General features: G+C 38.7%; 2 protein-coding genes across 2 annotated transcripts; both read left to right on the forward strand.

The window, feature by feature from the left end:
• Nucleotides 1-2,385: 2,385 nt before the first annotated feature.
• On the forward strand, nt 2,386-12,658 carry LOC134751274 (uncharacterized). Its single transcript, XM_063686657.1, has 7 exons — nt 2,386-2,401; nt 3,633-3,665; nt 6,086-6,479; nt 8,175-8,271; nt 8,893-9,016; nt 10,250-10,400; nt 12,385-12,658. The coding sequence occupies exons 1-7, from the start codon at nt 2,386-2,388 to the stop codon at nt 12,656-12,658; spliced, it is 1,089 nt and encodes a 362-aa protein (XP_063542727.1).
• Nucleotides 12,659-14,854: 2,196 nt separating this feature from the next.
• On the forward strand, nt 14,855-23,996 carry LOC134751275 (luciferin 4-monooxygenase-like). The gene is made up of 9 exons (XM_063686658.1): nt 14,855-14,959; nt 16,493-16,700; nt 17,589-17,910; nt 18,646-18,817; nt 19,463-19,602; nt 20,103-20,259; nt 21,176-21,394; nt 23,319-23,492; nt 23,883-23,996. Exons 1-9 carry the CDS (start codon nt 14,855-14,857, stop codon nt 23,994-23,996), a joined length of 1,611 nt encoding a protein of 536 aa, XP_063542728.1.
• Nucleotides 23,997-24,373: the final 377 nt, after the last annotated feature.

The raw sequence follows: 24,373 nt of genomic DNA on the forward strand, positions 1-24,373 counted from the left end.
CCTGTGTTGTGTACAATTTGCTACAACTAATAATTTTATGCTTATTATTGTTCATACCCTTGGAAATATTATAAAGATAATTAAAAGACTGGACAGGACACGTCTCCACGTCTGCCATATGCCAGAACAGACTATGATATCTGGAACCAAAGGAATTCAAAACGCTACCCATGAGCTCCATCATCCGGCATACGGAGATGGTGGGAAAAGCTCTTGAGTAGCGGACGGATCTTTCCTAGGGGGTAACTGCACAAAAGATCCCTATGGGTCGAAGTGTATCCGCAAGGGCCCCCGAAAACCATAAGATAAGATAAGATCAGTGACGTTTGTAATAGTCTTGTAGTCTCAATTAATTAGTCTTGTATTCAAGTGACCTAACCTGTCCAAATATAAAATTTATTTCTTTGATAGTATCGGAACAAATCTCAACCGTATAAACACTGATATAAGCTTCTTACTCGTGTATAAGGATACATATTAGATTGTTTATTTATGTTAATATATTATTAGTATTTTTTGTATGTAGTCTGGGTTCGGCGATTGAATCGACCAGAGGAAGTCAGTCAGTAATTATTAATACACAAGTATGTTTGTGTGGCCTGTTTTGCTGTTATGCGCTATTGGTAAGCATACATATTATATAAGCATTTAAAGATAACTAAGTTCAATGCGGCCAAATCCGTCTGCGAGAAATTCCGTACACTAGCGTATTTTTCTTTATTTTCGTAGAAAATAGAGCCCATCTGCTTTTGACTGCTTAACTCGCTGCTTTGTCGATGAAGTTAACAATCGTGTACTATTGTTTAAATAAAGCGTTCGTAATGACCTTAGACTCATCATCATCATAAACATATTTAAGAGCCCAGCTCTTGTTGGTGGAGTAACCGCCTATCATCCCACTCCTCTAGTATTTAAAGAAAAATAAGTTATTGATTTCAAATCAACGCACGCAATTTTTTAAATAAAAATCTATTATGAAGTAGTTTTTAATCTACAGACTAGGTGTCTTATTTCTCAGCCTTTATTCGTATTTTGATCATAATGATATTTTAGTATGTACTTAGGTATAGTTCTAGTAAGTAATCTTTCTCCCTCTCCTATTGTAAATGCTCTTGATTCCACAAACAACAATACTAATTTTGAATTTGAGAAATAATTATTAACTGGTACTGATTCTTCTAATTGTTGGTCTTCATCAATTATTGGTAATGCATTATTCGTTTCGTAAATTTATTGATTTACAATGTATGGCATAAATGACATACTATCAGATGAAAACGTAACTTGAATTTGTTGTTCAGTATTAATTGCTTGTTGTGTTAATTTAAGCTGTGGAATGTGCATTTACAGTTTTCATAATCTTCATTGTTTAATTTGTTTTTATATATTTTACACAACATGGCTTTTATATAGTTATTTATTGATAATATTCTTAAAAATCAAAATACATATTTAAAAATTACAAATTAAATGTATTTAATAGAAAAAGCCTATTACTCGATCAATGAATTTATTAATGAATGTGTTGAATGATGTATAAATTTTTACTATATTTTTTTTTCTTTTGTTAACTGTTTGACAATTTTGACATGCTTCTTTTTAAAAACACACCTCTGACATCTGTTTTGTATCTGGTTTAAAAAATTTTTGCATGTGAGGTTGGCCTTATGTTTTAAGTGTTTGTTGTTATTTTAAGAATATTTTAGCGTGCACTCTTAGGTATTTTAGTATAGTTATATTTTTATATCGTACGCCGAAAGGCACACCATGGCTCATGGACCTAATATATTACCGAAATGACACCTTATGTAACCCATGATGACGAAATAAATGAATCTTTGAATTAAATTACCTAAAACTAAAGCTTACAAATAAAAATTTAAACTATTAATTAAAAAAAATATATAATTGATATTATATTGATATTATTAGAGTGTCCGTGGCTTAATCTGAAGGTTGCGCTTGCTCAACCGCATTTACATACTTGCTCCACTGTCTGTGAGTTTCCGCCTAACTTTATGAAATATGACCGTTGATGATCTCATTTGTGTTAAAAGTGATTATATTTAAAGAGAAAATATAATACCTATAATTAGCTTAAGATTATATGTATGTCGACGCGCAGGTGATATAATTTGTAAATTCAAATAATGGTCGCTTATGTGACATACTTAACACTAACATTTGTAAGTGACGACGTGATCAATAATTAAAAGATGTCTCTTCAAGAGGCTGTGAACGTATTATTAGAGGCGTCAGGCTGTTTTTCGTCTCAATATGTCCTCGGAAATTGCACTGCTTCCCAGGTAGCAGTGACGTCAGCGACGTCATAATGACATAATAACGACGTCATAAAGACGTCGCTGACGTCATAACCACGTATAAATGCTACCTGGGTTTGGTAATAAATTAGTTCATAGTTTATGTGGACCAGGTTGAAGGCCTGGCTGGCGGCACTCTATGATAGAACGCGATTCACGCGTCTCACGTTAAAATATCTACGCCTTCGGAATGTACTTTGCATCTTAGCCAATCCTGAATAGCCTAAAACCTACATTATGCTCCGATATGTATATTGGTACGACTGTTCGATAGTGTTTGTTGCTAAGCCAACCTACTTTAATAAAAAAAATTAAAATTGAATTGAATGGGGTTGGCAACTGTCAAATGTTTGCAGAGATGGCGCCATCATAGCTTGCCCCTTTTTCTATGAGATTTGGCTTAAAGGGCTGGCATCCAGGGCATTAAAAAACAAAAATTTGACACAATGGTAGGGATTGACAGGGCAAGCTATGCTGGCGCCATCTGCTAAACACTTCGACCGGCCAACGTACTAGATACCTATGTAGGCGTTGAAATCATCACTTTTTCGCATACTTGCGGAAACACTCAGCGAGGTATAATATATGAGAATTAATTATCATATAAACAAGAAAGAAAGTAAATACATTTATTTAACACCACAACATATTACATATAGAAAAGAAGACATACAAAACAGGCAGGTGGCAGACATAAAAAAACATTGACGCTTAAATGGGACACTTGTCACTCAGCATAATGCCGCGGCAATCATTGGCCTACATACTCATATGTATATACACGGTGTTACTTGAGCCACTGAAAACCTGAAACACCCCAACAGATTTTTTTTATTTTAAACTTATCTTGAGTATTCATTCTTTATTCCGATAAATATTTAAAAAAATATTCGTTGTTTAGTTTTCTTAACAATTCTATTCGACTGGTAATTCTACACAAGATACTTCGTCGTTTTAGTGACATCAAACAATTGCTAGTTACCATCGTAAACACTGTTAACTGACCATTTGCATACCTTAGGCTTACTGCAACTAGATAAGGTTTACCGATGGCCAGTTAAGGGTGTTGCTCATTGACAAATAACGTGTCAAATGCTAGTTATTAATATTGTTGCATTACAAACTTGTAGACTGAGCATGTAAAAATAATAAAAAAATTAAAAAAATTACCCCCATTAAAATATAGCGCAATCGATTCTCCTATCGATTCTGAACAAACTGTTTTTAGGTTTTCAGTGGGTCATGAAACACCGTGTATATTGTTGTCTAGTATCCACAACATAAGTTTTGAGTATTTCGTTTTGTTTACAGGACCGCCGCACACATCGCTAGATGTCGTCGGGGGTAAAGTATTCGAAAATTATTTTAAGATCATTTTCATTAGACAGATGATGTAAGTATTAGCACAGAAATCTACGTGCTAAATGTGTGAGAAGGAATATTTTATGAAAATCGAGCCACACACTTTTTTAAGTTACACTAGTTAAATTGAGACTTCGTATACCAAACTATAATCGCATACTTTTCACTATGGCCTCCCTACTGAACTATAATGACTTCATTACGAAACACTTTAGTGAACTAAGAATTTGACCAATCATGTGTCGTCGCGATCAAGAGGACAAAACCAAACGACAGAACAAATAATATCAACAAGCTTATTTTTCAGTATTTAAATTTGTTTAAATATATAGGTTACATAGAAAAAGTATTTAATCTAGTAATTTGGTCGCCTTTTGTAACGGGGTTTATTTGCGTGAACTCCTGTAGTTCTGATTTGTAACGGGGTTCATTTGCGTGAAATCCTGTAAGTACTTCTGATTTGTAACGGGGTTCATTTGCGTGAAATCCTGTAGTTCTGATCGCACTTAAACTATCGTGAGACATATTTCAAAATATTTATCAGTACGGTTTTTACTCACTATTATTTTTAATAATAGTAAGTAAAAACCGTACTGATAAATATCCTGTAGTTCTGATTTGTAACGGGGTTAATTTGCGTGAAATCCTGTAGTTCTGATTTTTTGCAGACTTGTTTATGATGTCGGCTCAATGAAAAATCCAAGTTTGTGACCTCAAGCGCAGCCCGCAATGTCAAAAATCGAAATATCCGCGATTTGGGTGTTTTTAACCCCGAAGGACTAGTTTTTGATATTTAGTACCTTCTCAGAACGTTTTTAAAGTAGACTAAATTTGCTACAATAATAATAATAATAATTCTAATATATAATAAAGATAATAATAATAATTATTATTAATAATTTAAGATAAAACGAGACTAGAATGGTCTCTGTATGATCTAATTTTGCACAATAGTGATTTAAACAAGCTTTTCAATCTTGAACCTCATACTATTGTCACTGTGACGAGGTACGAAATGGTACTGATATTGAATTCCTTAACCGTACCTTACTTAGGCCACTCAGCAAACCGTAGCCTAAACACGGTATTCGACTGAAAAGTTCTCTATTGTATGATTTTATAAAATACTAAATGTATCGGATTACCGTTTTTAAATTTTACTTTGTTGTTTCAGCATCTGACCCAATTCCTTTTTCCGAGGGACGCGATCAGCTATTTTGTAAGTTTATTCTCAACTCAATATTTTCCCTATATACATAAACCTTTCAATTTAAAGGAATCAGTATAAATAAAATATATTATAAATTTTTAGTTTTTTTTTTAGGTACCTATTCGTTTTAGTTTTGTAGGTAGTTTTAGTTTTAGGTTACTTTTTATTGTTAATCTAATTATTTGTTATGCTAGTAAAATATGATAACTGCTAACTTATCATAATGATAGAATCACCGAACCAAATTTATGACAGAAGACAAGAGATGACAGATGACAAAAACCGGCCAAGAGTGAGTCGGACTCGCGCACGAAGGGTTCCGCACCATTAAGCAAAAAAACGGCAAAAAAATCACGTTTGTTGTATGGGAGCTCCACTTAAATGTTTAATTTAGTCTGCTTTTAGTATTTTTTGTTATAGCGGCAACTGAAATACATCATCTGTGAAAATTTCAACTGTCTAGCTATCACGGTTCATGAGATACAGCATGGTGACAGACGGACAGACAGCGAAGTCTTAGTAATAGGGTCCCGTTTTTACCCTTTGGGTACGGAACCCTAAAAACTACAATGGGTATTCTCCTACTAGTTAAATCAGTTTCTTTTTTAGAACTCAAAACGATTTTCTAATATGGAATTTATACGAAACATTACACAATGACGTCACGGTCAACTCACATACTTTTTGTACTTCAATCCGATTGTATAATACATAGAGTAACTTATACTAGAGCGGTACTGTCATAGTAAATTTTGTAACCCCAGTCAATTCACTGCCATCTGTCGACACACTTTAAAACTAAAAATAAATATTTATAAAAATACGATAAAATGTATTTAAATATGGATAAATGATTTTTTTATTTGCATTAATTATTTTTATATGATTTTTACCCATGTTCTTTCACTGGTATGCGTTAAAATTATAAATAACAAACGAAACAGTCAACGCCCTCTATACGAGTGTAGGCCAAAACTAGTGGCGCCATCTGATCGAGAATCAAATTTTCGTGATTTTCGAGGCACGTTTTTTCCTTAGACTGTATCCATCTATTACGGAGTTATCTATCTTTGGTATAATAGAAATTGTGTTTAAAAATAACTGCTATCTATGTTTTTCTACTAATTATCTGGTGCTTTATTTCATGCATGGTGTGAAATAATTTATTTTAAATGTAATACCCTATTCACAGCGTCTTCTGCCGATTTACTCGCATGCTACCGTAACCAAAAACGAACGTCACCAGAATTACCAGCTGTCATCCCATTCGAGCGTTCCGATCTACCGCATAAGCGCGAAGCACCCCAGCATCCGACCAGTACTGGGCCTACCGGTACTAAAGCACCCCTGGATCCTACCAGTACTGAGTCTACTGGTACTAAAGCACCCCTGGATCCTACCAGTACTGAGTCTACTGGTACTAAAGCACCCCTGGATCCTACCAGTACTGAGTCTACTGGTACTAAAGCACCCCTGGATTCTGGCAGTAGTGAAAATGGGACGCCACCACGACCCGTGCTCAACCGATCGATGCACCTACGTGTCGAGCTGCTGTTGCCTGATTTCACCAGGAGCTTTGAAGTTGAGTAAGTGAAAATGAGAACTATAAGAGCACTTTCCCACGGACGTCCAGTTTTTTGCGGGTACGGTTTTCTGCAGGATCCCGTTTTAGTAGTATAAGTGCTAATATAGTAATGTTCACACGACACACGAGCATTCTGTTTGCGGGATACTACACGCATACTACATAAAACGAGATCCTGCAGAAAACCGTACACGCAAAAAACTGGACGTCAGTAAAGAGCTGTAAATGTGGTAAAAACTGGACGTCAGTAAAGAGCTGTAAATGTGGTAAAAACTGGACGTCAGTAAAGAGCTGTAAATGTAGTAAAATATGTGTAGACTTAAATAACCATCACTCACGGTCTATCTCAGTTTTGAATGATTCACGGTTTGTTTCGCTAGACTTATATCGACCGAGATATAAAAAATAAAAATAAAAAACCGGCCAAGTGCGAGTCGGACTCGCGCACGAAGGGTGAAAAAAAAGGCAAAAAAATCACGTTTGTTGTATGGGAGCCCCACTTAAATATTTATTTTATTCTGTTTTTAGTATTTGTTGTTATAGCGGCAACAGAAATACATCATCTGTGAAAATTTCAACTGTCTAGCTATCACGGTTCATGAGATACAGCCTGTGGTGACAGACAGACAGACTGACAGACGGACAGACGGACGGACCCGTTTTTACCCTTTGGGTACGGAACCCAAAAGCCTTTTTATTTCGAGTCCAAGTTAATTACATTAAATTAGCCAGTTTTGTTATTGTAAAGCATTTAAAGTTTTAATAATTTAACTAAAATTATATTTAATTGCATAGCTGTAGTATTTTTTTATATATTTTATTTGTATAGCTGTTGTATTATATTTGTTGTATTTGTTGCGTTCTCAAGGGTTTCCACGGAGGACCAGCGTCGGGGACCTCATAGGTTCCTTGACATGAAGCTGAGTGGAGACCATTTCAGGAACGCTTTATAACCAGCAATTTATGTCAGTGTTATTAGTTAAGTTTAAATTAAGCGTTTTTGAATAAAGCATCTTCTATTCTATTCTATATAATTAAAGTATACATTTTTAAGTATGTCAATTTGTTTTACAGATTGTTATTAGTAAAGTAAAATTTTCACATATTAAGTAATTTATTATAATATATAACAAAATATTAGCTAATTGTTGCGGACACGAACTCCTCATCGTGCCAAGGACTTTCGTCTAATCCTTATTTTCAGCTATATATCTCCAGTTCGTACCGACTGTTTTATTTATATCATCAGTCCAGCGGCTATTTGGTTTCCCGGAGCGTATTGTTTTCGAGCTCCCGATATTTTGACGCAGTTAGATTACATGCATCTTGTTCACGGTCGACTGAAGATAATCGGTGGGTGTTAAGACTGTGTAGCGGTGTTGTGTAATCACTGACAATATAAGTCTGCGTGTCTGTCTGTCATCCTAATACATTTACCTTGGACAAACCGCGTTTGTCGATAAAGTCATAATTATAGGGTTTGGTTTGGTATTCAACATGCGGGTTAAAGAAAGGACGCTTACCACGAGGATCATCATCATTATCATCATTATTTATTTCATTAACAATTTTTACATCGTCAATTTTTTCATATATGACCCGCCTGTTCCTATCTTTACGAAATTCCCTGTGGTAAGGGCCCTAGCTTTACCAAAGTATCAGCATGCGGGTCAGTTATGTTGTCTTATATTTGCAGATACCATGCAGAGTCGAGTACAGCGCGCACTACAGTGGAGAACTCGTCCACCATCTACCGGGGTCCGGTCGGGCAGGGCCAAATTCAGTTCCTGAAGGTCAAACATTTTTTTTTTACATCACCTATTCGGAAAAGGGCTTAACCTTCCCTGCAAGGAGGGATCAAAGTAGCACTTTTCGTCCCTGTTGGGATCATAGTGCACTTTTCTGTCTTTTCTAATAGTTTATTGCCAGTGTAAAATATTAACACAATGAAATATGAAAATAATATGCTCATTCGATTACAATTACTTTAAAATAAACCTCATAGTGACGATGTGAAAAGCAGTATGTCTCACATTGTAGCAAAGTTATTTCCACCTTACGCGTTAACAGTACCCTCACTACGCTCAGGATTCTATTTTAGAATCCTTCGCTTCGTTCAGGATTCAATGTACGCCCACGCCGTTTGGAACACAATTTACTATTACTTTATATCGTACCTTGAACCCATGGTATAATGATATACTCCGCCTGGTATCATGCTGTTCACAGGTTCACGATGACGTAGGCTTGTGTCAGTCACGTGGTTCGCGAGTCTCGGAAGAGAGTACCAAGCGGAGCGGAGTATATTATTATACCATGCCTTGAACCATTCTAGGGTTGCTCGTCTATATTTATGTGTGCACATTAATTACGTACCTACGTTATATTTGTTACCTTCATCCCAAACGGAACAGATTGAGATAGACGCGACAAGCGGAGCCCCGGTACGCCGCTGCACGAAGTCCCCCGCGCTCCCTGCTAGCACTGCGGATAACTCCATCCCTGGTCTTCCTAACTTGGAGCCCTTCAAGTTTGTCGGTGAGTTTATCAACTCGACAATAACTTTTAAGTACTATACCTTTCCCCACAGGACCTTCAAATCATCTGATGAGTAATTGGATTATACCTCTGATTATACAGTGGCGTAGAGTGAAATGGGGCATTTTCTATGAAAAGGGACCTTATTGTCGATGGCGCTTACGCCGCACAGCGTCGCGCGGCATTGTATTTATATCGGAGCATCGTTTATAATGGCGTAAGCGCCATCGACAATAAGGTCCCTTTTTATAAAAACACCACAAACCACAAACCCACCACCACAAATAATGTACACCTGGACGAAATCGCATCTGCGAGGCCTTTATTATGCTTCCGTACCCAAAGGGTAAAAACGGGACCCTATTACTAAGACTCCGCTGTTCGTCTGTCTGTCACCAGGCTGCACAGTGGTTCCCAAGTAGACCGTAAGTCTAGGAACCCATAGTGACTTGGGTAAAGATTATCTATGGCAAATTATACACTAATAGCCATACCACCTGAGACTATATATAGTTTCTAAATGATTTAAGTAGATCATTAATTATCGGACCCTCGAAATGAGCACATCGACCAAGTGACTTTGTTTACGGCACATATTTCGAAATTATTTAATTGTTATCAATTGTATCGATATGAAAGTTGTAAACAAAGGTATGTGTTATTATTAGTGTTTATTAGTAGCATGGTATTTATTTAATGATATCAAATAACTTGGGGTCTACGTGACCTCTTAATGTTACCAAGTTATTTACTACTAAGAGCATTCACGGTAGCTTTTAAAAGTACGGGGCCACATGGGGCCAATGACATTATATACGTCGTATTGCCCATAAAGCGTAGTTATGGGATCATTGTATTTTGTTTGCCGGGTCGTGCTTCACTGAAAGGTTATAAGCCCTCTACGAATTTCGTAGCACCCGCTACGAAATTTAATTGTGTTTTTACCAATCATGAATTATTTTATACTCCAAATGTAGGACGCAGTTGTTTTTGGGTAACGAATTCGTATTATTAGATTGCCCAATTTCATTTCTAATAATTACAATGAACGAAAAAATACCGGTTTCGTTCCCATACAAAAACTACCGGTATCCGATCCCTGCTTGGAACTGCCTGGCACTGCCTGGCGAGTCATTAAGCATGTAATATCCAGTCGTAGGCTACATAACAGTTTTCCTTCAGGCGGGTAGCATGCTTGTTGGCTACCATTTAAAAGGCTTTTCTCTGCGATAGGTTACAAAACAGAAGAAGGCCGGCAGGTTGAGCATTGGCAGAACGTGTTGATCGGCAAGCCGGGTGACTACGGCGCGGCGCGGGGGGAGTCCCTTAACTACACACACGACTTCTTTGTGTACAGGGAGGGAGGGGACGCAGTGCCGCTCAGGTCAGTTACGTGTAACTAATACCTAATACCCTAAGCTTTGTTTTTGTGTATCTGTTGTCCCAGATTCTACGAGTGGATCTGTGAGCTGTAGACCTCGCGGATCCCCATGGCTCCGTCATTTTGAAAATTTTCCAAAATCGGAACCGTCATTTTGACATTACTGTTTGTTTGAAAGAGACAACATTTTAGAGAGGCTTATTCGCTTATTATTATTATTGCTTCCTTATAATAAGTGGACTTTTGTGAGGGTAGCTATGCTCTAATCGTAGTGTCCTGAGCTGTCTTTGTTGGCCCTGATCTCATACAATACCTTTCCGTCTTTTTATATACATACGTAATCTAAATAAAATGGAGTTAAAATGACAGACTTATCATTTTTTTTTTTTTTTTTTTTTTTTTTTTTAATTTATTTAGAAACAAACAGTCTTATAAAACATGTAGGTGAATAAGCTGACAGCTAGAATTTATTACAATGTAGACCTATAGTTTCCTGTATGTAAATTATTAATAAAACTTAATACTATGAAATGCTATCTGAGACAACAGTGAAATTAACAAATAATGAGATAACTTAACCTAGCTTTAATACTAATTTAATAGAGAATAAACTTTCTTCTTAAATAACCCTAACGAACTGCCAAATATATCCGCGTTCATACACTTTTCATTATACAACCTGCATGCGCGTTTAATATATGATTGCTGTGCATATTTAGTGCGACATGTCCCAACACTGAACAGCATTTTGCTCCGACAACCACGTTCTGTTCTACGAGGCACTCGAAAACCTATATTATGTAGAAGTTCAGGGGCATCTACAAGATTATTTATTATTTTAAATAAAAATATCAGATCATTACATGAACGCCTTAATGACAGAGGTTGAAGGTTGTGTCTTGAAATTGAGGAGGCGTAATTTTCGTAGTTACCCCTTATTCGGAATTCGAGAGCTTTAATAAATATTTTTTGCACCCTTTCTATTCTCTTTTTATGTACATCATAGCAGGGATTCCATACCACCGAAGCGAATTCCAAGCGGCTTCTGACGTAGCTATTATAAAGTATCCTGTAAGTTAACGGTCTACGAAAAGGTTTAGCAATGCGAAGTATAAACCCTAATTGTTTATAAGCCTTATTTAAAATGTTGTCGATATGAGGGATGAAGGTTAGTTTTGTGTCAATTAATACACCCAAATCACGTATACTATCCTGACGCGTTAGAGTACTGCCACATAATTTATAATTGTATAATATAGGATTTTTTTTACGGCCAAATGTAATAACGGAGCATTTGCTATTGTTTAAAAACAAACTACTTCTAGTGCAGTAATCCTCAAATTTAAGTAAATCCTCTTGCAACATAGAACAGTCTGCGGGGGTCTTAATGACTCGGAATATTTTGGTGTCATCGGCATAGAGAAGGGCTTCCGAGTTAGATAAACACTCCGTTATATCATTAATGTATAAAATAAATAACAGAGGACCCAGGTGAGATCCCTGTGGGACGCCCGACGTGGCTTGTTTGAAAGCTGATGTAAAGCCTCCCAATACCACAGCTTGTGTCCTATTTTCTACGTAAGACTTAATCCATCGAAAGAGATCACCGTGTATACCCAGGTTCCATATTTTTAATAAAAGCGTATTATGAGAAATTTTATCGAATGCTTTTGCAAAATCTGTATATACAGCATCAACTTGATATTTATTATCCATGGCATGACGTATGACCTCGGTAAAGGACAAGAGATTGCTTTCAACGCCACGACCTTTGTAGAACCCATGCTGGTTTGGGTTGATATGACGGCGCACAGCATGGGAGAGCTGGTCAGTAACAATTTTTTCCAATATTTTGCCAAACTGGCACAATTTGGAAATAGGTCTATATTTTTCTATATGTTGGCTTATGTTACCTTTGGGGATAGGTGTAATCCACGCCCTTTTCCAGATTTGTGGAAAACGCCCCTCATTAATTGATCATCCCCAGATACAAAGTGACAACCGACAGCTCAGTCCTAGGCGCCGCCAGCGACACCTACACGCACCGTTACATACTACTGCCACCCCCCACCGCCCCCCTCACACCCGACGTGGCCCTCTGTGATGACGTGCAAGAGTACCAAGATGGCCGACGCCGGCGCAGAGCCACTCTTAGTAGGGAGGAGTTCATTTGGTTGGTCAACGCGAAGAAGGAGCAAGTTGACGAACACAGGAACAATGATTTAAAGCCGGAATCGGAAGAAATCGTTTGGTCGTACTAAATGCCAACATTTTATTAAAGTTAGTCATTACTATAGCTATAGACAATCTATAGCTATAGTATTACTTTATGAGATTAAAATAAAAAGTATATTTTTTACGAATGTACCTTATTGAAGTCTTGCTCAGTAGGTATACCTGTAGCAGGAATTGTCTGGGGATCGAGTCACCTAAACTACATATTATCTAGGAAGTAAGTTACAAGATACGATAGACTATTATGTCAGAGAATAGTTAAGCTAGGTAGATCAAATCATCTTAAATCTAGGAGGTAAGGTAATTACAATTAAAACATTGACGCAGCGAGTAGGGTCTGTGGGGTCGTGTTCGCGACCTCCGAAACAGAGGGCCTACCACGAACCACGTTCGACGTGGTGCCTCCCTGTCACACTTACGTACGAATTTTTAAGTGCGACAGAAAGGCAACACGGCGAAAATGATAGGCCCTAAGGTACACGAGCGGCCGGCGGCCCTCAGGAGTTGCGAGACACAGCTCCTCGCAGCCGCCGCCGTTGTCTGCCGCGCACGCGTTACGATTACGACCTAGAAGATAAACAATTGGTAAGTTGTTTTTCTACTCATTGACTTTGATGATTGAATTAGGACTTAGTATACTAAACTATAATCGCAGTCATACTTTTCACTATGGGCTCCCGACTCAACTATAATGACGATCACGAAACACTCACGTGTCGCCGCAGAGGACAAAAACATTTTACAAAAGACATCATCAACGAGCATATAGTAGAAAATAGTTATTATGGGACATCCAGTAGAAGCACGAGAGGTACCTAAACGAAACTTAGCTGTAATAAATACCCAGACGAAGATAACGGAATCCAAACAAAACATCCTGATTATATAACACTGCGGGTTTCGGCACTTAACAGCATGCAAATAAATGATATCTCTGATGTTGTAAAGATTTGTTTACTTGGTATATTATTGTATACTTTAGAGCGCTGTCACATTGTTCGATCTGATATCGGGTGTCGGATACGACCACAATTTTAAAATGCCTTTTTATATTTATTTATCCTATCAATCTCCTCGAATATCACGGGCCTATAAATCCCGGTGTTTTGATAGGCTTGCGTGGGGATATAGATCCAACACGTAAATGCCACTTGGAGAGCTTTAATGTCATGTAGAACGCCTGCTGGAACCCGTTCACAGGCTCAACAATAGACACCCATGAACCGGTCGCAGCAGGCATTGGGACTATTGTAGAGACAGTATACCGGTCTATGGATAGTATTATTCCTATTAATAATTATTGAACATTTTTGGTAGTTCACAAATGCGTTGGACAGACCTAGTCAAAAATGCACTCAATGGACCACTACATACATCATCATCAGCCTACTCTCGTCCACTGCTGGACATAGGCCTCTCCTACTGCACGCCATTGAGCACGATTTGCGGCAACTCTGATCCAGCTCTTGACAGCCGCATTGCTAAGGTCGTCGCTATATCTAGTTTGAGGGCGTCCTACGCTACGTTTGCCTATACTATATACATACTACATCCACCCATACTCTTTCCGCACAGACTAGAAGTAGGTACGGGAAGAATGGCGATGGATTGTGAAGATTGCCACTGGCCCGATATGACGATCACGACCACTATGACAAGAATGTGACGACAAAGACTAATTATTAATTATTATTCTGGAAGAAATCCCTTAAAGGGATAAGTTCGCCTTTGTACTGCCTATTTCTGTGCCATATTTGTGTTCTGTGTTTGGTACAATAAAGAGTTTATACATGCATACATACATTATTGTTCAAACTTCGACTTCGACGACCGGTCTGGCCTAGTGGGTAGTAGCCCTGCCTATGAAGCCGATGGTCCTGGGTTCGAATCCCGGTAAGGGCATTTATTTGTGCGATGAGCACAGATATTTGTTCCTGAGTCATGGCTGTCACAAGCCTTATTGAGCTTACCGTGGGACTTAGTCAATTTGTGTAAGAATGTCCCTATAATATTTATTTATTTATTATAAAATAAAGCGTCAATACAAAAATAAAATTACGCTGCAGCGGCTTTTCTTCGACGGGTCATCCGACATATCGGTTCGGACAATGTGAAAATGCTCTTAGTCTAAAATTATAAGTGATAAGAAAAACAAAGGCTTATTTATAAAGTCACGCGATAAAAAATAAAGCCTATTCAGGTTTAAGGTGTTAAAGTTAGCCATGCTCGTGCACGGTGACGGAGAAGTGTTGGAGCCCGCACATTTGAACTTTGGAAAATGGATTTTGGACCGGATGAGAGGGACAGATCCCGAGCGCACGTGTTTGGTAAGTTTATGCTGGTACTTTCAGGGGTCGGAAACCGGTATTTGCTCCCTACAAAAATACCGGTATTATTACGTTCTTTTTCGTTTTTTTGTTTATAATTTCATTTTTAATGGGACGTTTTAATAATGCAAAATTGTTTCCTAAATACATGATTCAGTCCTACGTAATGAGCATAAAAAAATTCAAAATATTGGGCTATTTCGGGGTTTTAAAAAAATACCGGTTCCGAGCCCTGGGTACTTTAGTTAAACTGTGCGTTGTGGTGAAATAGGTATTTATAATTTTGATCCAAACCTTGAGATTTTAGTTGCCCAATAATTTTATTATCTACACGGTGGCCCAGGTATTAGCAACTAGCTTTTGCCTGCGACATCGTCTGCGTGTAGTTAGTAATTTGGGTAGCTTATTTTTTATCCAATCTGCTTTTCATCGATTCCCCATACAAACTTTCACCCCCCCTTTTCACCCCCTTAAATGATGACTTCTGGGAGAAGAACTGCCCTATGTCCTTCCCCGGGACTCAAACTATTTCTATACCAAATCAACTAAATCGGTTCAGTGGTTTAAGCGGAAGAGGTAACAGACAGACAGACACACTTTCACATTTATAATATTATTATGGGATGTGCAACTTGCAGTAGGTACATTCTCAATAGTGCCGACTGGAAACTTTCATAAGAAATAGGCCTTGATGAACTGTTTCATTTAATGGCTCCTCTACACGATGGCCCAGCGTAGGCCAGTCCAAGGGACGCAGCCATGCGGTGGAATGAGATAGCATTATCACTTGCTCCCTCTAACGCTTAAATGCGTCCCTTGGACTGGCCTACACTGGGCCATCGTGTAGAGGAGCCATAACATTTACGTCACTCATTGGCGCATATTGGCGTCTATTTCAAGTGTCATAGAAATTGAAACTAACAAGGGTCTGACTATAGGCCTGACACTCTGATAGAGAAAGATAGTCTTATTGCGATTCCTATAAGAGGAAAGAAAAAGTAGTGCCTTGCTTTATCCTTGTCACCGACCGGTTGGCATCATAGGTAGGAGGCGATGGCGAAATACCGAAATTTATAAGAGTGGAAGAGAAACAATCCTATGCTGCCCAAATGTTATATGAATATTCTTTCTCTTACTCCCGGTTGCTCGGTGGCGCGTCCATAACTACTTGTATGTACTATGTCTATGAAAGTAACTAAAAGAAGGTTTATCAATAAACGTGCAGAATAAAAATCCGAGAAATGTTCATGGCAACTTTGCAATTTTTGTTAATTATTCTTGCCACATTAGCCTCTCTTTGGGTGGCCTAACGCTGAGTTCTGCGACTCTCAAGATGTGAGTGGTGGGTTCCTGGCTCGTAACGCGAATAGATACCAATACTAGACTAGACGATCCAAAAGGCGCAAATTTGGGACGCATAATTTTTTTGGAAGAATGTGTGAGAATAAGCGGGTAGTTAGAAAAGCCTTGCGCGTAACTACAGTGTTTTTTTCTGTACAAAGCTAGGATGATAACCGTACCCTCTGATTCTAGCGTAGTTCCACAACGGGGTATACGCTGACGTTCAAGGAGGTATCGCAGTATGTAGTGAGGTTAGCAGCGGCGCTGACGCAGCGAGGCGTGGGGAGGGGAGATACGGTGGCGGTGTTAGGCGAGCCCCCTGCCACCTTCCTCCCCGCTGGGCTCGCCGTTTTACTGACGGGCGCAACACTCACTCTTATCGGAACAAAATGTGGCGTAGGTAGGTGATAACATGAATTGAATATAGGATCAGAAAATTTTGCCTAATGTTCTCTTACCACAGAGCCACTGATTTGAAATAAGCAACTATCTAATTTGAAATTTAAAGAGCAAACAGTTCTTCACTTGTCTTTTTATGGTCACAATGGTCTTTAAATATTTACACGTATCTGTGAGGTTGCGCCCGCGCTGCCCCCACCAGTTAGTAATAAGCTTCGCTACATATAGACCAATTCCTCAATCCACCAACGGACCGGCAGCTGACGTTCACGAGGGTTCATCATACATATCCGTTAACTGCTATACGAGTTTTCGCCCGGGAGGCGATGACTGACGAAATTTGCGTCTGGCTCGCGGTCTAATACCGGTTGTTGGTCATTTCGCACCCCAAGTACTTTTCCCACTGGCGACGAACGGACGTTTTACCGAATTTAAACTGTAGTGAAACATACTAACATTAAATAATTTCACGGTTTAGACTCACTTGTTTTAGTCACTCGCGCGACATGTTTCGGAGAGCCTGGGTCTCCTTTCTCAATCACTAATAGCTAATAGTGCGAGCAGCGTTCACGACGACTGTGTTTTGCGTATAACGTGTAGTGACTAAAACAAGTGAGTCTAAACCGTGAAATTATTTAATGTGTAATTATTATTTCAATTATTTTAAATCATGTTAAATCTCGGAATTTAACCTTGTTTGACCACAACTCCCAGGAATGGGAAATTTTTAAAAGCAGATTAGTGCAATATATTAAGTTAAATGGGGTGACGGACGACAAAAAAATGTGGCTTGCTTATACCGACTGGTGGGAGCGGCGCGGGCGGATACACCTCACTGCCATTGTTATCCTTTGTGTCACTGGTTATGAGTTAAGGTATTAACTTTCAGCTATCCTCAAGCATAAGTTAAATCTAACAAAACCAACCTTTGTAATCTGCACTCAACGTTTCTTGGAGATCTATAGCGACATACTGAAGAGTTCGGATTTCATCAAAACTCTCATTTGTTTCGACAACATCGAGGGTATGGAGTCGGTGGAGGCGCTGATGTCGAGCCAAGACGTGGATGTGGATAAGTTTGAGCCGGCGGCTGTGGAAGACCAGGCCGACGTGGCGCTGGTCACGTTCTCGTCTGGAACCACTGGGCTGTCCAAGGGAGTGCTACTGACACACCTTAATCTTATTGCGAGAGCGAATGTAGTTATGAAGTGGTAAGCTTTTGGTAAAGTTTTACAATATGACGTTCAATTCAACCGGTTCAACGATGCTTTCACAAGCTTTTATTTACCTAACTTGCAATTAATTTGTTAGCACCTTAATACCAACACAACTGCCGAATCCGACACAAGATTAGACGATTCAACGGAGCCACGCCGTTTATGAGATTTATAGTCTATAAGGTATATGTAATATGGGCCACGTTTCCTGTATTAAAAATAAAATAAATAAATAATATATGTAGTCAAGTGTAAAAACTTACGTATCTAAAAATATGTCCCATAGTTTTTAATTCGCTGACATAAGAGCTATGGGACATATTTTTGAGTATGTGCACCATATTTTCACACTTGACTGTACGAGTATTTTCGGGCCAAATCTTGCAAGCTAATATATTCGATTGAGCTGTAACTTTACATACATATGCAAATCGGATGATAATGCAATATTATGGTACCATCCAGCTGTTCTGATGATGGACACAGGAGGTGGCCATAGAAACTTAACAACTTAATTGTGTTTGGGTTTGTATGAATTGTCTCGATGAGTATTTGTTGCCTGTTGAAAGAAAAGTACCGTCAGCGATAAAAGAAAATAAAATTCCTGACAAAAACCTTTAGCAAATGTTTTTTGTTTGTTCCCAGTGCGCTTAACCTTGTACCGGCCGGTCGCGGGCCACTCCGATAATCCTATGGCGACTGTACCGTATTTTAAAATTATACTTTCAGGTATTATGACTACAATTCTTTGCACTCCCAACCCTTGCAAGTTGGTTTCTTCGCGGAGCCGGACCGCACCTCGTTTTACGACTTCCAAATGATGTGTACATTATTATGCTCTGGACAAACACTTATATACTCGGAAAGCGATGTGGATTTGAAGTATGTTAAAGATTTTCAGGTGGGTTTCAGGTACCTTAGATGATTTCAAGTCTGTAGGTACAGGTATGCACCATAAAACTACCTAACTAATAGTTCACAATCTCCAAACGAACTCGAATGTACTTCAATGGCTTCATAGGTGTAACTGTTATTAGAATGACGCAGTTCTAAGGCAAAATTTATCTGCTGTTTTTGCTTTTGGTTTTTGCTCAATGTTGTGTATTCTAATGATAAAGTATAGGACCTTAGCATTCCTATTTTCCAACTGAAAAGTTTTTCTGGCCCAGACCACCCGATGAACAGCTGCCAGATCTAATAATAGGGATGGTATAGGAAACTATGTAGATAAGTTTCGTTGTTCTTATTATCATATATAATTTTCAGGGACTTAGCTTTTAGTCTAAAGGCTTCGCGACATGATTTATGCACGATATGATATGTGGACTTGTGGAGCAGACTTTACATGTAACAGGCTTCACTGACATTCAATAAACTAGTATTTTATTTTTTAGTTTTGAATGATTCACAGTTAGTTTCACTAGACTTATATTGACCGAGATATAGACCGTGATTACCTTTCAAAGGTAAAGGTAGGCTTTTTAAAGGTAATCGCGGTCTATATCCCGGTCAATATAAGTCTATTATTTTATCTGTTGCATCCCAGGTGCATACGATGCCCACCGTGCCTGCGATTGTAGAAATGATGATAAATGGTAAAGATGAGTACGATTTGAGATCACTCAAGTTGGTGATTACCACCGGCTCGCCACTTAATCGCCGGACTGCAAAACTGTTACAAGATAGGTAAATATGACTAATCAGAACAATTTGTTATACTATACCTAGTTGAGGAAATATAGTTTGCACTGATTCGCCTTACAAGTTGGAACAAATAAATATAAATATTGTATCAAAACTTATAAACTAAACGTAACTAAATTATAGAATCCTAAACCTAGACTAAAATAGATATAATTGTTCAAGAGATCAATGTAACTTATATTTCATAATATGTATAATTATAACGGGATTGCACTGGTGATTAAGTAATTTTTTAAGCGCTCGGTTGTTTTGTGCGGAAATCGCAGCTGATCGCGTTTATCGCGTAAAACAACCGCGCAGCATGTAAAACATATTGTGTTCTATGTCTTTGTACAATAAAGAGTTTATACATACATACATACATACATATAAAGACTAATTAAAAACGTATTTATAAAAAAATTGCCCTAAGTCTGATGCCTTAGGTATTATTTAAAATCTGATTGTACCTAGTTACCAATCTAAAATCGTGTTTATTCCAGATATCCTGATATTAAACTAGCAAGTGTGTACGGCTCAACGGAAACTGGCTCAATTGCTACAACACAGAATAAGGTATTTGACTTCGATGTTGCAAACGACGTCACCAAGGCAGAGGGTTATTGCGTAGGCCGCGCTGTTCCGGGGGTTACGATAAAGGTATGTCTTCTAAGACCCAGTCATTCTTGCAGTTTTGAATTAGGAATCTTCTTTTATTCCCATAGTTCAAAATTCGACTTGATTTTGTCCTTTTAAAATGAACTCGAGACTTAGGAGGATAGACTGGAGTACGATTGTTAGACTGTCATTTCTGACTTTAGTATTGCTTTAATGCAAGGGTCTCACAGACTTCCGGTTCGAGCGCCATCTTGATAGTTAGCATCGTGATTAATTACTTTGTTTTTTGCTCATTAATATTGTTTAAAGTGTAATATCGATAGCTTATTATACAGTAAACTAATGTGGTAGTGTGCAGTGAATGGAGAATTAATTTTGAAGCGAGTTTAACCACCATCTTGGAGTCAACGGCCGGTAGTCCACGTGCTTCTTGTAAAGTCTAGCTATCGATTTACAAGAGCTAACAAATCACCGTACACTGTCTTGTACAACCGTACAATTTTTGTCGTTTTTAAACCTCTTAATACCTTGATACTGGCGAAATAGTCCCACTGGGCTGAAGCCATAATTTTAAAAGAAGAAGAAGAAGGTCTCATATTCAAAACAAGCCTGATCGACTGATAAAGAAAGGACGCTTACCACTAGGAATTTCCTCATGCTATTGTTCTTTATAAGTATCTATCATTGTGGTTACCTCGCTCTCTTCGTATTTGGTATACGTTACGTTACGATATAATCAGGCATCGTAAACTGCGAGCGAAATCCATTGAAATGACGTATGACAACAAGTTACAACCCTAGTACTTCAATAGATTTCGCTCGCAGTTTACGATGCCTGGATATAATATATCTTATTATGAAACGTATACGTTATATTTAGTCTGTATGTGGTATAAATGTATTTAACCATGTATTTAACGCTCGAGCCTGTTTTATACACTATAGATTTCAATTTTAGGTCGTGGATATAGAAACACGAGAAATACTTGGTCCGAACCAGCGTGGAGAGCTGTGTGTCCGCGGTCCGCGACTTATGAAGGGCTACCTGGGGGCTACCGCGCCCTACCTGGACGAGCAGGGGTTCTACCTGATGGGTGATCTGGGCTACTTTGATGATCACAAACGCATATATTTGGTGGGCAGGCTGAAAGATATCATTAATTACATGGGGAATAAGGTAATCTGATATAATTGGAACTATTTGGAACTATGCAAACAAACTTTGACCGAAGTACAGGAAATTAAAATAGTAGATTGTGTCACAAGGGAGCAAAATGACATATTTACGGCGAGGGCGTACATTGAATCCTGAACGAAGCGAAGAAGTCTGTAATTGAATCCTGAGCGTAGCAAGGGATTCTAAAATAGAATCTTGAGGGTAGTGAGGGATCAAGTGATAACGCCCAAGATAGAAATAATTTTGCTACCATGTGACACATACTGTTTTTCACATCACCTATGAGGAAATAATTATGTTCTAAAATGAAATAAACCCTTTACAGCGTTCGTGGTCACCCGTTGACAACGAACGCTGTAAAGGGTTCGAAACGTCGGGATGTATTATAAATTAAATATACACGATATAATCCGTTTTCATAGTTTTATTTCATGAGTAACTATCGCGGTAACCGAAGACAATATTATGTTCTAAAATATTAATTACCTAAAAAAAAAACAGAAAAGTGTTATTTTGATCCCTCCTAATAGCAGGGAAGAAAAGTGCCACTTTGATCCCTCCTAGCGGGGAAGAATAAGCCCTTTTTTCGAATAGGTGATGTGAAAACGACATTTCGGAGATCTTTGATTAGAATAGAAATAATTTATTCCTTGCTTACCTAACACAATGTTATGGCACACCATCTAAATTAAGTTCGGCGAAAAAGCGTTGGATGCCAGCAGGGAGATCTTTAGGGCCCGTTTTGTTTAGCCTGGCTATCCACCCACCCTATAATTTCCCAGCCAACTTCTCAACTAAATATCTGGTATTTAGACGATGGGACCCTAGGAGGGATGACATCTTCAGTTTTAAGCGACCTTAACAGAGTTATTAACCATTTTTCTGAGATAGGCCTCGGAGCGTTTTCACATTGTCCGATCCGATATCGGATGTCGGAAGGAAGTAAAATGTAATCTAGATATAATCTTGAGCATAGCGATCCAGCGAGGAAATGCTGCCAGCATTCTCGGCACCATGCCACGGGGGCCCATTTTAGATTTAGATTTTTAGTTTTATAGTACCTAGTTTTAGTTTAGTTAATTGTAGTTTAATTTTTACTGTAAGGCTTTATTTATTGTTACTATTCAATCAATTAATCTATGTTAGTTAAAAAAAAAAACTAGATATATGTTAGCTGAGCTGACTTACAATACCTATGCCAAATTGTTAATATATGGAAATTATAAAATAATACAGGATCTAAGTTTCAAAATTTAAAGTTTTTTTTTTACTTTTAAAAAGCAATTAAGTAAGGGTACTATTCGATTCCTTACATATTATCCAAAAAAAGATTGTACAGCAACTATGTGCACAAACGCAATATTTCACTGACAAAATCGCAATTTTACTTATTTTCCATACATTCAAGATGGGCTCTCAGTGACCGACGTCACGTTCACTTATCGTTTTGTTAAGAGCGTTTCGCGAGTGAAGTACGACTGTCGTACTTTGACTATCATTTCTGACTTTTGTATTGTTTTAATGCAGTGGATCCCATATAGACATTTAATCCCAAAAACAAACCTTTTTTTTTATTATTATAAACTGATCGGCGATTGGCCCTAGTCACACCTGATGGAAAGTGAAGACAGGGCCTAAGATGGAGCTCACCGGTTCAGTAACAGCCTATTCACTCTTGCTTTAAAGAGACCGAGGTCATATTGATCAGGGAATACAGATGGCGGGAGCGCATTCCATTCCTTAGCCGTCCGTACCAAAAAGGGGGAGGCAAAACGTTTCGTCCGAACAAATGGAATGTGGACCACGAACGGGTGCATTTGCTCCCCGCGCTTGATCGATTGATACATTAATAAAAATTTGTCATCTAGCCTATTACGTTTACGATTAATCTAACCGTCTCTTATCAAATCTTGCACTGGTTAAGGTGTCCCCTGGAGACGTGGAGGCCGTGATGCGGCTGCATCCGGCGGTGCAGGAGGTAGCCGTGGTTGGGAAACCTGCCAAGGTAGAGGGCGAAGAGCTGCCCACCGCCTTCGTGGTGCTGCGACCCGGCGCCGCCGCCACGGAGACCGAGCTTGTCGACTACGTGGCCCAGCAGGTATAGCCAGTAGATTTTTGAATTTGGAATATTTTCTACATCCGGCTATCGAATTTTTTCCTGTCGCGTATTATATACTTCCGAGTCACTTATAGCGCGGTAGATCCACCCGAGGGCCACGGAACGCACACATTAAATTGATTAAAACAAAATATTAAATGTATGGCGATCGGCATCAGCTTGCACGCTCTGAGCGTACATGTCGTGGTCGAGGCCTTTCTGTCACCGCACAGGCAGGCAGGGTTTCATCCTCACACCGTAGAACCTAAATGGCCGCGCGCTGTGCGGTTTAAGCGGAATTTCCTCCCTGAGACGCTTCAGCTGTGGAATAAGCTACATGCCGAGATTTTGTCGAGGCCATATAACTCCTAATCGTACTCTTGTTTCCAGGTTACTTGGTACATGCACCTGCGCGGCGGCGTGAGGTTTGTTCCGGAGCTTCCAAGGAACGCGATGCAGAAGATCCTGCGCAGGCGTCTCAGGGAGATGCTGGCACGTGAATAGGGAGAGCAGGACAGCGGTATATACGTGCATAGCGCTGTCTCGCTCAAACGGCCCAATTCGAACAATGCTTATAATCACAGCAATTGATATTTTATAAGCATGGTTCGAATTGGGCCGTAACAGGAGTGGCGCGTGGCAAGCATTAAACCTAGGGCAGCGGCAGAAACAGGCGCCTAGAGTTGGACCAATAAGCTAACTTTGCCTGGCATTTGGGACGAATCCGTAACACAAATTCGTCCTTCGAATATGACAGCATTATGTACTAAATTTGCCAAATACTCGGAATAAATGACCATAAATAAGTACCTACTATTATAAAGCTGAAAATAATTGTGTTTTTTATTTATTTTTTACTACGGACAGGATAGCAAACTGGG

The sequence above is a fragment of the Cydia strobilella genome, chromosome 21, assembly GCF_947568885.1.
Source record: "Cydia strobilella chromosome 21, ilCydStro3.1, whole genome shotgun sequence".
In the NCBI taxonomy this organism is placed as follows: domain Eukaryota; kingdom Metazoa; phylum Arthropoda; class Insecta; order Lepidoptera; family Tortricidae; genus Cydia; species Cydia strobilella.